Consider the following 17,733-nt stretch of genomic DNA (forward strand, 5'->3'; position numbering starts at 1 on the left):
AAGGGAACCATTACCAGCTCAGATATGTGTTCGCCATTCCGGATGCCATAAAAAATACAGCATTGAAAAAGCCGGAGCAAGTTACGTGGTCTCTCATTGTTGGTAAGGTTTAAGGCGAACAATTCGTATGAATTTTTCTGAGGTACTCCACCGGGCCAGGACTTGTGCATTGTCATCAGAGATGACAAGTGATATGAGAGATATGATGTTGTCTCGTATTTCCTGGTGAAGATACAAGTGTCAACCATAAAAACGTCGGCTATGGAAAACCTGATCCGCTGGAAAACCTGTGGAGGACTAATGTAAATAATTGCTAGGTGATACAGAAAAACCATGCAATCAGCAAATTGTAAGATAAAGCATCACATTCTTCACGATCACAATTATCCTCTAGTATTATTAGTTAAAAGATCACGTTATCATGAATCTTATAGAGGGTGTAGAGAAGAGCTTTATCAACATTTTCTTTATCTCGGAAATAACTATCGATATTTCCTACGGGGGGAAATTTGACCTACGGAAGATGTGTTGACGTGGGTGTCTCATTTATTATATTTTTTCATGTACCACGTGCATCGTTTTACTCGTTTTAAGCGATGTCTACAAAGAGGTGCACGTCATACTTGGGGATGGGCGGTCTAACGAAGTTTTTCCATTTTTAATGGCATCGATAAGAAATGCACGTAACGACGATGCTAATCAAAAAGCTCCGGAAAAACAATTGCTTGATTTCCAGAGATATTCCTTGTTGTCCCAAAATCAGCCCATCCGCCATTCCTACATTATACATTATTATGCGCCGAGTTATTCTAAATTAATATTTTCCTAAATAAATAGCCTAAAAATCATCTATAGACTATGAAATATCTATTTTACCTGGAGAAAAATCTCTGTATTAATCTCCCCATACGACATTCCTCTAGAAACAACAAAATCTATTTTCTCTCACGGTAGCCCACGTTGCCTCGATAACGGCAATGACATTGTCCCATACGAAACCCATCCTTCCCTATCTTCACTTACATCTAAGAGGTACCGTAGAAGCCACCATCAGGGTTTGTGAGTCCACAACAAGCATGCAAGCATCCCAGCTTTAATAAGAAACGCGCTCGCTCGCCGGACAAGGCCAAGAACGCAGGACTACGAAGGTCAGGCCAGAAACTAGGAGAGTTCTAAGCAGTGGTGTCATGGTGCCGGAACGCGCCGATACAAAAGACATAATAGTCAAATAATATTTATATCAATTTTGGTGCCTAAAATTTCTAGTACATACCTTCGAAACAAATCTTTTTATTAAAATATATATAATAACTTGTAAGAAAAAACACAGAGGAATATTTCACATCTAAAAAAAAGTTCAGGAAAATGCGTTCCGGCAGTACTAATTTTGCCATGATGTCACTGCCTTTAAGGAGAGGAGAATGTAGCCATGCAGATAAAACTACTAGTTAGCAATAGAAAAACGAACATTTAGCTCAGAAAATGATTAATGCTTAAATTTTAACTAGCCAAAAATGCATGCAGTTGGTATTTTCAAATATAAAAAAATATTCAGCGTACATGCATAGGCTATTTTACCAATCCTAGAGTTAAAGTATCGCACGCATTATGGCGCCTTATAGTACGCGGAAAAAAACGACATCTCCAGTATGTCGGTTTTTCAGTCTATTTCCCTAATCATATCTATGTGATCGTTTCTACCAAAATAATTAGACTCTTTCAATATACCTTGAACAGCAGGCACAAAGTCCTTTAATCCTTGCCCCTGGATGTATCCTCGGGCGCAAATCGCGGTGCCTCCTTTCCTTTATTCTATCCCTTTCTCCCACCCCCTTTTGATGTGGATGGGCGCTAAAATTCTCGGGATAATATGCCCGAATTCGATAGGAGTAATCCCCGCAGGCCCGACCTGGTTGCTCAGTTCCCCCGCCCACAAGACAATATGCACGTTCTACAGGAATGCCCGTTGTACATTATAATATACGGTATCTACCCTGAAGCTTTAGAGGCCTTAGCTGATGTTTAAGACAGTGTAATTTGTCAGTAACGAAGACAGATCTAGCGGCGTGATACATACCTCCTCTAAATGGTAAGAATGGCAGAATGTTGTTGGTGAGCAATGGGCTATTTATAGTGATTTACATTGACGTAATATATCTTTTCAACCTCTTCATTTATACATATCGAGTATTGTTACGAAGTATCGAGTGTCGGTCATCAAGTCTGGGTGATTAAATAAATCATTGCAAGACAACGTTTCGGAATTAAAGGAAGCCCATTTTTAGGGCTAAAAAGAAAGAATTACATAAGGGTATAGCACCTACACCAATTAGGATACTTAAATAAAATCGACACAATTTTAAGAAGGATATTTACCTTAGAGTTAGTTGTATATATAAATTATTGTTGCTATCTAATTTTAGGATAAGGTGGCGTGTTTCCAATTAAGAATCACGCTTTATAGTGATTCCAGGTCAAATATTCATAGGAAATGATCTTCCTTAGCGAATTAGTCTTATTAGAATTATTAATATACGTGTGAAAGTTGATTTTCAGTTGGGACGAAAATTCATGGAATGATAATTAAACATTGTATAATGAATACGACACTGAACGGCAATGCCCTTCCATCCGTTCAATATTCTTTCATTAAAATAGTATATATGGTACTCCTCCTATTTCAGCTTACTCTTTCCGAAGTTTTAGAAGTGCAGTAGCACAGGGCAAAAGAGGAACCTGGAAAGCTAAAAATATAAGTACATTCACGTTGCCTCACGCCTCGCACAACCCTTACCTCTCAGAGTCCAATAACGCTTAGGATGGGAAGTGGAACCCTTTTGAGTATGACTGGGTTCCATGCGTTGCTTATGTTATATCCGGTGTCTCCATTGAAATTCCGTCCGTATTTCTTGATTTCTAAGGCCTCACGGTTGAGTCGAGGTTTGGTATTTTCCAACTTATCAATCGCGTGTCCTGCGGCTTCCAGTTCCCCAGCAGGCGACTTCGTCGTGTACCCCGGTCCAATGTCCCGCTAGTGTTCTTCTAGCCGAGTTTCGGCAAAGCATCTCGTTTCCCCGATGTAACAGAATTTCATCAGGCGCACCGGATAAAAGATAAGGTAGAAATGGAACCCAGCCAACGGCAAAATTTCACCCTTTTCCTCTCCTAACTCCCCCTTCCTCCCAACTCTCCTGCTATGCATTCCGCGTGGCAGTACTTGTGATTAGAGTTTTGCAAAACGGCTTCCGTACTCAGCTACCATCGGAGAAACGGACGAGGAGCCCGTTCTCTGGTGGAGTAATTTGAAACCTGCAGCCGAGTGCAGCTACGTTCGACTACAGATTGTAGAGTACAGCCACACTCAACCAACCGCTAGAGAAATCGTAGCCTATTTTTTCGTAGCTCTTCAGGCAGCTCCTATCTAGCTACATATTTGGACATTAGCGGATCCAATGCAATACACCCTCCCCCAACCCAACCACTTAGCTCCTTACTTGTCTCTACCCTGGATCCGGCGCTGTATTTGAGCAAAGCAAACTTGAAAGCGAACGCCCAAGCAGTTTCCGTTCGTACTCGGTGGTTGACCGCGGACTCGAGGCGAGTGAGCGGTCGAGGACATCCACACTCGGTCAACTCGAGTGTGGATTTCCTCGAAGTGTATCCATTCGTTTCCATTGCAAGCCGAGTGAAAGTAGGCGAGCTGCAGGGCTCTATTCTCGATTCACTCAAATACTTTGCGATGCCCTGTAATTTGATTGTAGGTTGCACTCGTAGCAATGTTTATTAATTTTACGTCGATCATAAAGATAAATTTTTAAGTAGAAGATATTATTTAATGAATATTAGTACATTTGATTCACAAGGTAAGAGCTTACTAGAGCAGCATATTGTCAGTCACTTGGCGGAACTAGGCGGAAGTTTTATTTATTTTTCTCTACGTAGATGTAACAAAAAGTTAACACAGTCATTCCATTTAACCTTTCCAGCATTCCATTCCCATGATCACATGCCACTCTCCTCATGAAAATCCATCCAGCAGAATCTTAATTTAAGCTTTTTACGTATTTGGGAAAGGTAAGAAAGAGGAGAAACATAGGCTTTTTTTATACAACTTGCTCTGCCACCACATCATCACATTTATCGTCCTAATCCCTCTTTACCTTAAACTCTTACTGAAATTGGACTAAGGAAATCGTGTTGAAATCTTCGTTGATGGTCGTGGAAGGTTGCACTTTACTCTCATTGTAAGTGAAATGTAGCTCCACTATTATTCTATCATTCGGAAAGTATTTAAGTTAGTACGTAACCAAGGATTCTAAACGATTAGGAGGGTATTGCAGCATGTCACGCATTTCTGGCTGTTTGAAGTATCGCAGAAGAAAGAGTAAATTTAGGAGCTGGCTTAAAGCTCTGGCTGTCGACAAACCGCTAATAGGTTCTCCTCGGTTCGGCTGAATTTGATCCAGCGTCGACTCAACGCGCGTTGCGCACGGCTTCCGTATAATGCATGACAGGAGACACGAGCAAGGGAAGCCAAGCGGTGTGTCCTTGAATTTGATGCCCCGCTCATGCAACACTTGTAGCTATGCGCCTTCTAACACAGTAGTGAGTGCGATACCAGCAAGAAGACCGACCGTAATATGTTCGTAACGTTGTACTTGTTCAATATTTAGGCTTAGAATAACAGCATAGAATTTTAATGGGAGTAATATGGCGTAGTAATTTTACTGACAGCTATTATTTGAAGTACACCGGGACTAGCCGAGGTGATAACTTTTACGGGAGTCACCCGCAATGCACAAATTGTGCGAAAAATCCCCAGAGAGAAAAATCATTCGTCTTGATTAGGATCCAAACCCGGATCCCCCGATTTCCGGTCGAGTGCTTCAGCCAGTTAAGCTACCGTGACATAAATATCCACAGGGAGGAATGATTTTTTCTCTGTGGATAAAAAACTTTTAAAACTCTTTTAAACTTCCTAAAATATTAAAACTCCCTAAAGAGTACAGCTCCTTGTCAGACCCTTGATAGTCACACAGAAAATGTCGAAATTGATTAGAAGAAATAAAACGTTTATGGAAAACTAGTAACACGTTATTTCTCCTTGGACCACGGGTATATTCCACTAAGTTGAACGGGTAAAGATTGAACCATACAATTCTTAAAAGGAGTTATGACAAATCGGTAATTTTCAACCCAACAAAACGTTTACTTGACCCTTTTGTACCCTCGAAAATGACACAGTAAGTGCTGAAACCTAGTGGGTTTAATAAACTTTGTGTGGAAACATAATGATATTCCAAAAAGTAGAGCCGGCAATGATTGGATTGTGTATCCTTGAACTTTTCACAGAATACAGTATAGACTCTTCAGTCTTTAACCAATATCTCAGATAGTAAAATGTTTCCTCTCCCTTTTCTCAGATGTAAAACTTTTCATTAACTAGTACATGTTCAAAAGTGATACTATCATTTTAAAATCACGCATCACTCCCGCCCATTTCCTCCCTCTATTCTAAGATGTAAAATTTTATACACCACTTATAACTTGTTTTAAAGTAACACTGTCATTTTAAAAATTCTAGGTTTAACAGGAAGAAACCCTTTTCAAAATTTTCCTTAAAATCTAAAGATCAAAATACTACCCAAAATGTTTTGGAAGGAAAATTTTGCTTAAGTGAAGAACTTCATCGATTTTTTGTCAGTTCAGTTTCGAACTTCATCCTTGGTGTATTTAACTTTGCACCTGTGAGCGAGACTGCGTGCAAAGTAACTTGTTTCGTGCGGCGCTTTAATAATCCTTTCCTTCAGAATTACGCCGATTCGTGGGCGTAAGCGTCGCACTTTCATTGAATTTATTCATCTCTATCGTACCTTGTTCCGTGTGTTTTGCCAAAACTCTTTTATTCATTGAGCAATCTCATTTATTCTGTGAACAATCTGTCGTTTTTTAATGCAAAATAAAAGTACATGATAACATATATTATATTTAAGTGATAATATTGTATTATTTCACCTTATTTTAAAACTTTGCACTGGATAAATAGGCAAATTTATACATGGTTTTATTTCATTTTACTGAAAATTTCAGACTGTTAGTGCTCCGGCGTAAATAGATTCTCGCTTCAGAGGATAGTCCCTTGGGCTACCAATCTCGCATCCGCCCATGAGGATAATAGCAATAGCTGCATATAATATTTTCATGCCACTAATGGAGAGGGTAACGTCGAAGACGAGAGGCAATTGCACCTGTCAGGAAATTTGGAGAGAGAATATACATCAAATTCAAATTGGTAATTTTGTATGGTATGCATTTGGAGGATGCAACCGCCAGCTTAGACCATTTGCGCCATAAGAGAAGGTAGGGAAGGAATGGTGGAGCGGAAACCGGCTCCGGAATTGGTCTTTTCATAAGAAAAGGCATCAAAGGGACTTCGTTTTAATGTCCCACTCGAAGGACAAAGTTCTAAGCCGAAAGTATCTCCATGCATCGCTAAAGCAAATAATAGGTCAGTCCCAGAAAATTTTCCGCCACCGTCGAAAACCCGGAAAACTATGAACCCACAAACTCAGGATGGGACGTCCACTTTTTTGACACCACACCAACCCAATGCTAATATGAATTCGGCCTTTTAAGGCTTGTTTTTCTTCGTCTCTCGTGCGTAAACTGCATAAAAATACCTTGAATGATTTCCTTCACAATTACACCAATTCGTCGGCGAAAGCGTCGCTCCGTGGCATTGAATTTCTTCCCCTTGTCCAGGCATATTCATAATAGTAAGGGGAGACAAGATCGATTTAAGTCTAGGAACAACAACTTTCAAAAGACAACCTCATAATATTTATTTCATTACAAAATATGCATTAGGTAGAGGCACTACGTGCCCCGGTAAATTCCTCGTGTATTATTTACAGAAATAAAGCAGGGTGTAATAAAAATGTATTATTTGTTTTCCTCATTTCGAAGGGAAACTATACTATACCCTTTGTGATAGCCTACGTTTTCAAATTGTAAAAAGATTTCCCGAAGGGAGTATTGAATGGAGGACAGAGTCAAATCAATTTTAGGATTTTTTTCACTAGTGATGATGACAAATTTCACTTCTACTATGACCCATTTCTTAATCTCTCAGTTATACTACCAACAGTAGTGCGAAAAATCCACAGAGAAAAAATCATTCGCCTTGACCGGGATTCGAACCCGGATCCCTCGATTTCCGGGGATCCGGGTTCGAATCCCGGTCAAGGCGAATGATTTTTTTCTCTGTGGATTTTTCGCACAATTGTGCATTGCGGGTGACTCCCGTAAAAGTTATCACCGTGGCTAGTCCCGGTATACTTAAATTTACCAACAGTAGTTATTATCGCGTTTCAATTGTATTATTTAGAGCCAGGAGAAGTAAACCAAACCATGCCAACTTGGCAACATTAACAAAACTTTTTGAGTTCCTGAAGTAAATTTGAATATCATATAGGTAATTAAGCATGCGGAATGGAGATAAAAAATGATTTGCGGAGAACTTTTTCAGCACTTCACTTCAGTTGTGATTTATGTTATCGATGAAGGACAGAAGCAAGGGAACAGCAGAATTGATAGGCGACGGATAACTTACATAGAGCAGGTAATGAAGGATGTGAAGTGCATGAAATACTTATGTGTTTGAATATTAACTGACTAAAGAATTGAATGAAGAGCTATATAAAATTAAATCATCTTCGGATTGATGGCTGCTGACGATTACTGACTGATACTGGCCTAAGCTTTCGGTAAAAATGGAAAAATAGCCTACTAGGAGAGTCGGTGTACAGAATCAGACTCGGGAGTCCGAGTACACTTCTGACTGGCATACTGGCTTGGTGATTCCAAAGATAAAGGGAATAAAAATGTGATTAACGATTAACGTACCACAGTATTACTTTCATCGTGGGAATCACTGCACGGTACGAAAAATTCAGGTTTGGTGACGTGGAAAAGATACCGCAACATTTAATTTTTTTAAAGGAAACTAACGTTGCTATCCCTAAGTTTCTTCCCTGTGGATTCTAAAATACTTTAAATACTTTCACAAAACCTTGGAAAGTTTTGCAACGGTGAACTTCTCAGCAACCATCTCTACACGAAAGTCTCCTGTACTAAAAAAGTTGCTGGTAAAAACGTCTCATAAATTAGAAAAAAAGAATGTGGGTCACGAACATCACGAGGGAACCTTAGGTATTCTCAAATGGTCTAACATTTCAGCATTTAGAATGCACTGAGATTTATACTCATACATCACTCAATGGGTAAACAGTCTGTGAAGGAAATACAACTCTCTCTGGATAAATTATTCCGCACGTGGGAATTCAAGCAGGAAGAGTGATAGGAGTCCGTTCTTTTCCTTAGCTGGAGAAGCTAAAAGTTTTCAAGGTACTCTTTCTTATATATCCTCTTTATTTTTTACTCTTCCCCGCGGAGCTGAGTGACGTCTTTAAACAGTACCCTGGTAGGCCTTTTGAAGACACGCAACACAGAATTTTCCAAAAAGAATATCATGATCAAAACCAAGAAATAAATCTTTGCTACTACGAAGAATCGTTAGCTCCGTCGTCCTTGCTTACTATATGCAGAAACCCACAGGCTGCCTCAAAGAGACCTGTTGCGGGAGATGTAGAGTCACCAACCATCTGCATCTACATACCACTCCAAAAACAGCCTAAAATGGCGTGTGGCAGGGAGGATTAGGACACCAGCGATTTACATAATTATAAAGAAAATGCTCAAAAAATGACGGCTAGCAGTTATGAAACTCCTTTATGGTTCGGGGGAAAAACTAATTTACATATCTATCCATTCGGCAAAATATCTTTCTTAATTTATCGCTTCTGTCGGATCTAGATATAGAGCGGGGTTCTAATATGATGTTCTTCGTGTCGATCGTAAAGATATTTATTCTAAGTTGCTCAAGCAATGTAAACCGAGCGCTTGACATCCTAGTCTCTAGCGGCTCCCAGCCTAATAAGCTTAACATATGGGTTACGCTGTCTATATGCCCGAAGCATTTGTGACGAATCGCAAAGCTTACCGTTGTATTTTATTCAGTTCACGGATTAAGTCTTTCTGCACCGTTGTAAAGCAAGGTCCGGTTAAACCCATTTGACGCTTTATCTTCGTTAGCTGTAGTTTTTGACGAATGCCGCATGTTTTTTTTTTAATATCACGATTAAGTCTTTCTGTATAGGGTCCCATATGTTTGTAGCGCATTCCTTTTGCGGTCCGACGAGTACAAAGTTGAACCCTACGTTGCGTTACGGACCCTAGCTCTGCCAAAAATATTTCTTTTTTGAGTTCACTACGATAGGTTCAAGGTAATCGTAAATCCCAGGTATTTGACTTCTTTTGAAGCCTTCATATAGACTCCATCCACACCATGTTAATAGCTACTGAGTGGATGTAAGACGTCCATTGTACTGCAGTGCATCTTTTAAGATTGAGTTCTAGTTTCCACTCTTGGCCCAACACTTGTTCTTTTCATTAAATGGCGATATAAAACAACTTCGTCAGAAAATGTACTATTTTACTGCTAATTCCGGGGCAGAGGAGAGGGCATTGTGGTCAATTACGCTTCCTTGAGAAACTCCGGATTCTATTTTAACACCATTAGAATAATTTCTGAAACTATCGTCACCTATAGAATTTTTCCAACCCCCTACTCAGCTGACTGGTGTCAACAACACCATCCGGTGAGAATCTGTTGAAGGAAGTACGACTACCACTTCATCTGTGTTTACAGCTATGATTTAGCTGCTATAAATTAATTCTAAAGCCTAAAGATTTTCATGGAAGCATGGTCACTGCATTTCATGCCCTGGAACCTCAAATACGAGAAGCTAACCACACTATTTTATACAAAATTGAAATTTTCATTTTTATGCATTTTATAATTTTAAGAGGGGTAAATTCAATATATTACCCCGGAAACTTGAAACATGTTATCTCAAACTTTTGTCGTCACATAGCAACCGACGCGGAGTAACCGGAAGACGAGGATATTGATGTTAACGTAAAATGTTTCTAATTTAGCGAAAATTTCAAGGAGGAAAAAAATATTCACCTTGACCGGGATTCGAACCCGAATGCCGCGATATCTGTTCTAGTGCTTTAGCCAGTTAAGCTTTCCGAGGCGTCGTGCCAATTTTTGCATTACGGGTGACTCCGTGAAGTTAACACCGCGGCTAGTCCCGGCATACTTAAAATATGTTTCAAATTGGATTCAAAATTGACGCAAAAGATGTCTGAATATTATTCTTTCGCATATTACTTTCTTTCTTTTTCGCAGAGCTGATTGACTCCCACAACAGCACCCTGGGAGGAGGCCCTCTGAAGGCTCTGACGTCGATGAAGGGTCCCAAAGAAGCCTTGGACACCACCACCACGCCCGCACCACCGATGCCAACTACCCGGCCCCTGCCGCCGCTCCTCCGAGTCCTCCTCCGCACCACGACCCACGCACCCGGGTCCTTGGCCGCACCTTTGCACCCCCACCAACCGGGCGACCCTCTCCCGCCGAGCACTTGGTACCAGACGGGCCGAAACGCGGACTACGCCCAAGTGGCCAACGCCGCCAATTCGCTGACGACGCGCTCCGGGCCGTACTTCGAGGAGGGAGCGGATGGGTCCAACGTGACGGCCCGCCTCGGCTCGACAGTGCTGCTCGACTGCAAGATAGGAATGCTTCGCGACAAGACGGTAAGGCAAGATTTGTGCGAAGATGACGTCTATCACAAGCAGGGGCGCAGCTAGGAATTAAGGCTGGGGGGGGGGGTTAGGTGCAACTAATTCTGGGGTGTGTGGGGGTATGGAATACCCACCAGGATAAGCGGTAGGTGCTAGATTAATAAATTGCGGAATTTTAAGATAAATTGTTCAAAATGGTGAGTTTCGCGGCCTTCTGAGGGATATTTAATTGATTCTTACACCATTCTATTAGTAATATTAATCCAATTAAGTAAAATGGTTTAAACTTGAAAATTTCCCTGAGCTCTGGGGGGTTTTATCCCCCAAAACCCCCCCCTGCTGCGCCACTGATCACAAGGGGTTACTAGCTTCACTTTTTTCTGAAGAATAGGGTGGTTTCCTTTTATTTTTTTATTGCCTAAATCGAAATATTATTCCTCCTGGAGTACGTATTTCACGCTTTTAGATTTTTTAATGACGATATCTATTTTTCGCGATTAAATGAAAAGTGAAAATTTTCAAGCGCCCGAAAACACGACGGCTAAGTATGAATGATGGGAAAAGACCGTGTGACGTCATTCTGGTTCCCGCTGCCGCAAAGTGAGGTGACCTTGGGGCGAGTCTTTGAGCACTGATATGATGCAGGCTGCTAGCAGGTAGCAGAGTACCCTGCTAGCAGGTAGCGCTTGGCTTAAATAAGGATTAGTAATACCTTATCAAACGAATTGAAGACAGGGACGCATAACTCCTATCTACTCGTATAGAACCTAGGTCCTTGTGAAGTCACGTGGAGTGGCATCGCATGGGCGCCAATCTGGACTTTTTCAAATGGGGTTAAAATTTACCATTAACATTCGTCTAATCTGGGATTTCTACAACCAAATAATTTGTACATCGTGAATACAGAAATGGTGGGTAACAAATCGTAATCTATGTTTTTCGTTTTGTTTTATGAAGGAAACTACCCTATTAAAATACCTTAAAAACATGTTATCTACCAGCAATCATCATCGCCGTCATTGATGATTTTATCCGTAGACCAGTTTCAATAGAATTATTTTGTCCACAGTGCAGTGAAGGGCCTCTCTCTTCATCGCTGTATAATTCCTCCCTTCTTTGATGCCCGTCAGAATTCAGTGCCTCTTTCTCCCTCTTCTTCTATTCCCTCTTATTTTCCCTTCCATTTCCTTGTTAGCTTCCATACGCAGTTACTCCTACATATATGTCCCGTGCATTTTGCCTTTCTCTTTTAAATTTCTCTCAGCATACTTCTTCTTCCCTTTTCCTCCTTAGAAATTTTCCATTCGTTATTTTATCTTTCCATCCATCTCCTCCATTCGTCGCCATTGCCGTATTTCGAATCTTTCCAAGACTTTTCTCCTCCCTTTTCCAACGTCCACGTTTTGCATATATGCAATACAATGCTTCCTATGAAGCATTTCGGAAATCTGTTTCTTATATCTATTATGATGTCACTTGCTTTCACCAGTTATTTAATCTTGCTTAGTGCTGTTTTTGTTTGCCCAATTCTGGATTTAATTTCTACTGTACAACTGCCATTCTGGATAACTATGATTCCAAAGTACTAGAAGGATTTTACTTGTTTTGATTTTTCTTTCTTCAGCCAAGAGTCCTTCTGTCTTTGCTATCATAATTACCTTAGTCTTGTTTATATTTATACTCAATCCGTAATCTTCATTCATATTCATTATTCTTTCCACCATTTTCAGAAGTTTTTTCCCCTACCGATATGAAATGGTAAGTTCTTACGTCGGGACAGCAGAATGCCATGGAGATCGCCATGTTGTTTCTAGAGGAAAACTCGTGTGGTATTTTCTCTACTCTAGGTAACATTGATTTTCTTGTTTCTACGGTACATTCAAGTCATCTCATTATTACTAAAAGTTGCCAAGGGGCTCCTACCCCTCACCGAATTTTATTCTGAGCCAAGTGTGAACTGTCAAAAGATGTTTCTCACTATGTTTTTCTAGTACGTAAATAAAATTGCCAAAATCCCTCTGTGGTATCATTACAAGCAAACTGAAGAGAGAATTATAAGTCCGACCGAATAGATATATTAAGACGGATATTTTGCCGAATGAATGAATATGGTAACTCGATTTTGCCCCCAAAACAATAAAGGACTAATAAATGCAAGGGAGAACTACACATTTCAATCTTATTGGTTAACGGCAGTTTGTAGATGAAGATTTAGAGATGAAATATCTTTTATGTATTCATCATCAATTAATTCAAACTAGAAAAGGGTGCTATTAATGAACTAAATTACATTTCTAAAAAAATAAGTCATGGCTACTATTCGGGAAATGGTGGGAAAAATTCGGGAAATAATCCTATTTTGCCTATTTTACTCCCACACTTTTGTTGGCAAAAATTTTTTTTGTGAACAAATACAATAGCGTTGTTTGATACTTGGATTTCAAGGATTAAATTGCAATAAAATGCGCTCGTAAGACTTCTACTCATTTTTTCCATGGATGGCACCACGACACGTGGTTTCTGGAATCTCACGCTAAGCTCTGCCTACCGATAATTTATTGCTATTATTTATATAAACCGGCCTTAAACCATATACCCTTTTTATTAGGTCTGCCAAATTTGTACCAATGGTCAGTCGTGATACTCTAATCCATATTTTGTTTTTACAGCTTTGAGACTTTTTTCCTATGCTCGAATAAAAGGATAACGCAGAGAGGGAACACGGCAATCAAAACTCACGATCACTAAAATTGAGTCTCTGGGTTGGGAGACATTTTGATGGGGATAAATTGAAGTCGTGCATCGAGGCCGTTTGAATGTCGTGACAACACTCATCACTGGCGAATGGGCTTTTTGAGTTGCTGCCCAATCTTTTTTTCATCCCCATCAGAAACTCCAGGATTGACTTGGCTGGACTTTTTATGCGTCACATGCACTGGACGGATAATGATAGTTTGAAATAAGTTTTACGAGGTGCAGATATTACTTGGAGAAAAAATCTTATTTCCTTGAAAATATTGGAAGGAAAACATATTTCTCCACAGACAGGGTAATAAAACGCTATTTTTCATTCCAGCCATTTCAGACAAAATGTCTTCCAGTTAACTTCACTATAGACAATTGACAACGAATAGCAATTTTTTCCATTTATATTGTAAAAAGGCATTCGTCTATGCACAAAGATTATGATATTTACAAAGTAATTAATGCTGCTGCATAATATACTGGGGTGCAGTGGTTACTTTACTGTGGCATATCATCCTAATTTTACCAAATTTTTACTTAATCACCTGGAATTAGAACTTGGACCACGCAAAACGAGAGGAATCTTCGACACTAATCTAATTAAATCGCAAATAGTAAAAGTGATGCGTAATAACCTAAATTTTTTCTGAAGGAAATACTGCAATATCGCACTTATGTCGCAAAAAAGCAGGATTAAGCTCAGTTGACCAGTTGAGGGAGCGCCATATTGATAAATAGACGCACTAACGTCTAATGATAAACGTGGAAAATTTTGCTTACCATACAACATGAAAAAGGAAGAAAAAGCGTAGTGAAGGAGTGATAGAAAATAACGAAAACCAGCAATAATTGAAACGAATAATAAGTGTAAAAGAATAAAATGATATATTTGACTCCTTGTGCTTATGTTTAGCCTGTACCTTAATGCCAACACCGGGTTTTTTTCCACCCTTTACCTTCGGATTACCCTATTTTCTTCATTCCTAAGCTTAAAAATGCAGTCATTTTTGGAAAGGATGCGTCATCCCTTGCCCAATTCCTACCTTGTGTATGTCTCATTACCCCGCAAGTTTTGAATTGCAAATCAAATCAAATTGAAAGCAAATCAATTGAATTTAATTTCACGGCGGAATTATACGAGTAGGAAATGGTAATTAAAAATAAAACGTGTATTAAACATGTACATTAAAATATGCCATGGATGGGTCACGAACCCTCATCAATCGCCTCCTCATCAGTACATAATTCCCTCAATTCTTTACAGTGATTGGCTTTTAATATGCAAAATACAAATGAACAATGAAAACCGGCGGAAGTACGCATTATATTCTCTCGGAATAATGATTAAGTTCAGCAGATAGCGAAAAATAATGGTAAATATGCAAAAAATACAATAAATAAATGTTCAATAAAGAAAGAAACGCCTCCAATTGAGCGCTCATATGTTCACGAAGAAGCAAAATATTATTAGCGGTGCATAACAAAGGACTCCAATAGGAGTGAGGGAAACTAAACTTTCTTGAGAAAAGTATTGCAACAATCTTTGTTTCAAAAATGTTGAAAGTTACTCACGTAGGTCTTGGATTCTCGCAAGTTCGTAGTATCTGGAAGGGATTCCCGCCCAACCAAGTTACTCCGCCCGCACTTTTTTTAATAATTTGATAGTATTTATGATAACAATAGGATATAATGAAAGAAGTAAAGCATAAAAAACATAGAACTTGTCCAAATTTCTTCTAGGGCAAAGCATTAAAATAAGTTATTAACTCTAATATAGACAATTTACAACGAATAGCATTTTTTTTTGTAAAAAGGTATTGGTCTATGCATAAAGATGATGACGTCACGAGCTTCAAATTTATTGCCAATATATATCGTCCGTAATAATGATTTCTCCTAACGACGGCAAATGTATGGAATACGATGGCGAGCACAAGTGTTACGCCGCGCTCAAAGACCAACATTCATAAAATCAATCCAATATTTTCTCCTATTTTACATAATTCCAAATTAATGATTTCTCTTGGCCAAAGCAAAGGTTTGTGAATCGATGTCGAATATAAATAGCATGCCGTATTCAAACTAATGTATTCATGAAAATGAAAAAAATATTTTCTCCTGTTCTGCGAATCATTAAAATTAATAGTACTCCAAACGTAAGTATAGGCCTCGTGGAAATTTAACAAGAGTTTTTGACCCCAATCATTAGTCACGGCACTGTTTTCGTGCATTAAAATGTTCTCGAGAGTTTTCACCTAGCCAGAAGTGTTTCCTCATAACCTCCCCACGCAAAACTGCCACCGGCTATCACAGCTTAATTGAAACCGCCGTAGTTTTGACGAAAATATCCTGTACGTGATAGGAGAAACTGCTGTCGCTAGTGTACACACTCCAGAATATGCAAATGGGCCTACGGAGTTAATTTATTTCTAACGTTGGCTACTGGCAATGCCACCTACAGGATGAGAAGCAAAAATAGCCGTGAGGTGATTATGTGTAAAGAGCTATTCACACCCAGGTGCGGAGTCACGAATATAACAATATACGATTCTCCAATTGACCTCTATATGTTTTGTCACCCACCACGCGCTTAGATTGGTTTAAACAAGTTGCCACTAGCGTCACTGACGGGCAAAAGGTTTCGAATTGCACGGAGAAATAGGGTACAACTAGGGACGTTGAATGAAATTATATTCGCGATAATTTGATCTATCAAATTTATAAATTTTCAGCGCCATTACTCGCAATTTTAAGTATTATTTAGCAAAGATTGAGAAAAAATAAATCGCTCTATATTCATCGACACGCTGCGGACGTCTTTAGACCTGCAGTAGTAATGCCATGAGGAAGGCTAGGGGACTCCACCACATTATTACCCTAGGAGTCGCAGCTACTCCACCGATTTCATAATATAAAGAAATTTGGTGTTACCGAATAATGATTAAAATAATATAGTGCTAAGACGAGTGGGAGAAAAGAGAAGTATTTTAAAAACGTTAAGGGGAAGACGGGACGACTTAGTTGGCCTTGCCATGAAGCATGATGCCCTCATGAAAATAATCGTGTAAGGTCGGGTGGACGGGAAAAAGGTCACGGGGCAGTCTTGAATGAGTTACACAGGACAGGTAATGAAGTATGGAAAAGAGAAGATATGCGCCGCCATGAAAAAGCTAGTAGATAGAAGAGCAGAATGTAGAGCTGCGTAAAACCAATTTTAGGATTGTAGACTCGTGATGATCATGATTAAAGTCAGTAAATTGCCACAGAGATAAGTGACGCCTTAATAGCGCAAGTGGTGAAATACTTGATGAGAATGCCCAAGGAAGAGAAAAAACAAAAAACAAAGGAGAAAATGGGACAAATTAGCCGGCGAAATCATGAGACCAACTAAAGTACGCCCAAAGTGACGACAAAAATCAGCCAACAACGGGACGAATAGGACCTCCATGGAGTCATGAGAAATGGGCACTATCGATACCACTGCAGAAACGCTCAACAATCGCCCACCGAATCAAATCCGCTCATCTGGTAGCCCTTGTAGGAACGTTTGCGCAGAAATGTATCGCTTTGGAGTCCCCGTTCGCGGAGTCATAAACACACCAGGTCACCGAATAAAAAATAGAGCAAGGAACAGATAGCCAAGGTTGGAGCAATGGAGCGGGGCCGGAATACGGAGAGCTAATTAGCTTCTTAACGTTGATATGCACGTCATTAATGTTCAGGCAGGAGAGAAGTCTAAATAAAATTTCCCGGACCCCTGGACGTATAGGGATTCCAGGTAATGAAATGGAGGATAGAGAAGCGAAAGAAGCACCTCAAAAAAGCGAAGTGTTCCTGGACGCGATTTCTCGTAGTGAATAGAAATCACAAACAACAAATTCAGTCCGTAAGTCCTGTCAAACTGCGAGGCAGGAAGTAAGAGCAAATTAACCATGAGGAATTTCATACAGGCTCAAAAACCAGGTTGTCCTCAGTAAGAACAAATAAACGGGTAGAGGTGGTAACCTCTAGATTGACCATTAGGCATGGCTCATTAGCACACTCTTTTTCACTTTAGGGCCTAGAAAGAAACACCGCCAGACGCTTTATGAAAGTTCATTTACATCCAATATACTTAAACAAACCCGGAGAAATGATCCTAAAAGCAGAAAAATACTAGTGATCTTTCAGGAGGAAGATATTTTTTCAAGAATGTAAATATGTGGTTTAGCATTACCACACTTTTTATAGCCTAAAAGATTTTAAATACAGCAATACAGATTTTATGTTATATTG

General features: G+C 39.6%; 1 protein-coding gene across 1 annotated transcript in view; it reads left to right on the plus strand.

The window, feature by feature from the left end:
• LOC124165930 overlaps window positions 1–17,733 on the plus strand; it is a 113,306-nt gene that overhangs the window by 43,781 nt on the left and 51,792 nt on the right. The window contains exon 3 of the mRNA XM_046543468.1: window positions 10,316–10,725. Within this exon, the coding sequence (XP_046399424.1) occupies window positions 10,316–10,725 (410 nt within the window). The remainder of the gene's footprint in view (window positions 1–10,315; window positions 10,726–17,733) is intronic.

The sequence above is a fragment of the Ischnura elegans genome, chromosome 9 (assembly GCF_921293095.1).
Source record: "Ischnura elegans chromosome 9, ioIscEleg1.1, whole genome shotgun sequence".
NCBI classification, from domain to species: Eukaryota; Metazoa; Arthropoda; class Insecta; order Odonata; family Coenagrionidae; genus Ischnura; species Ischnura elegans.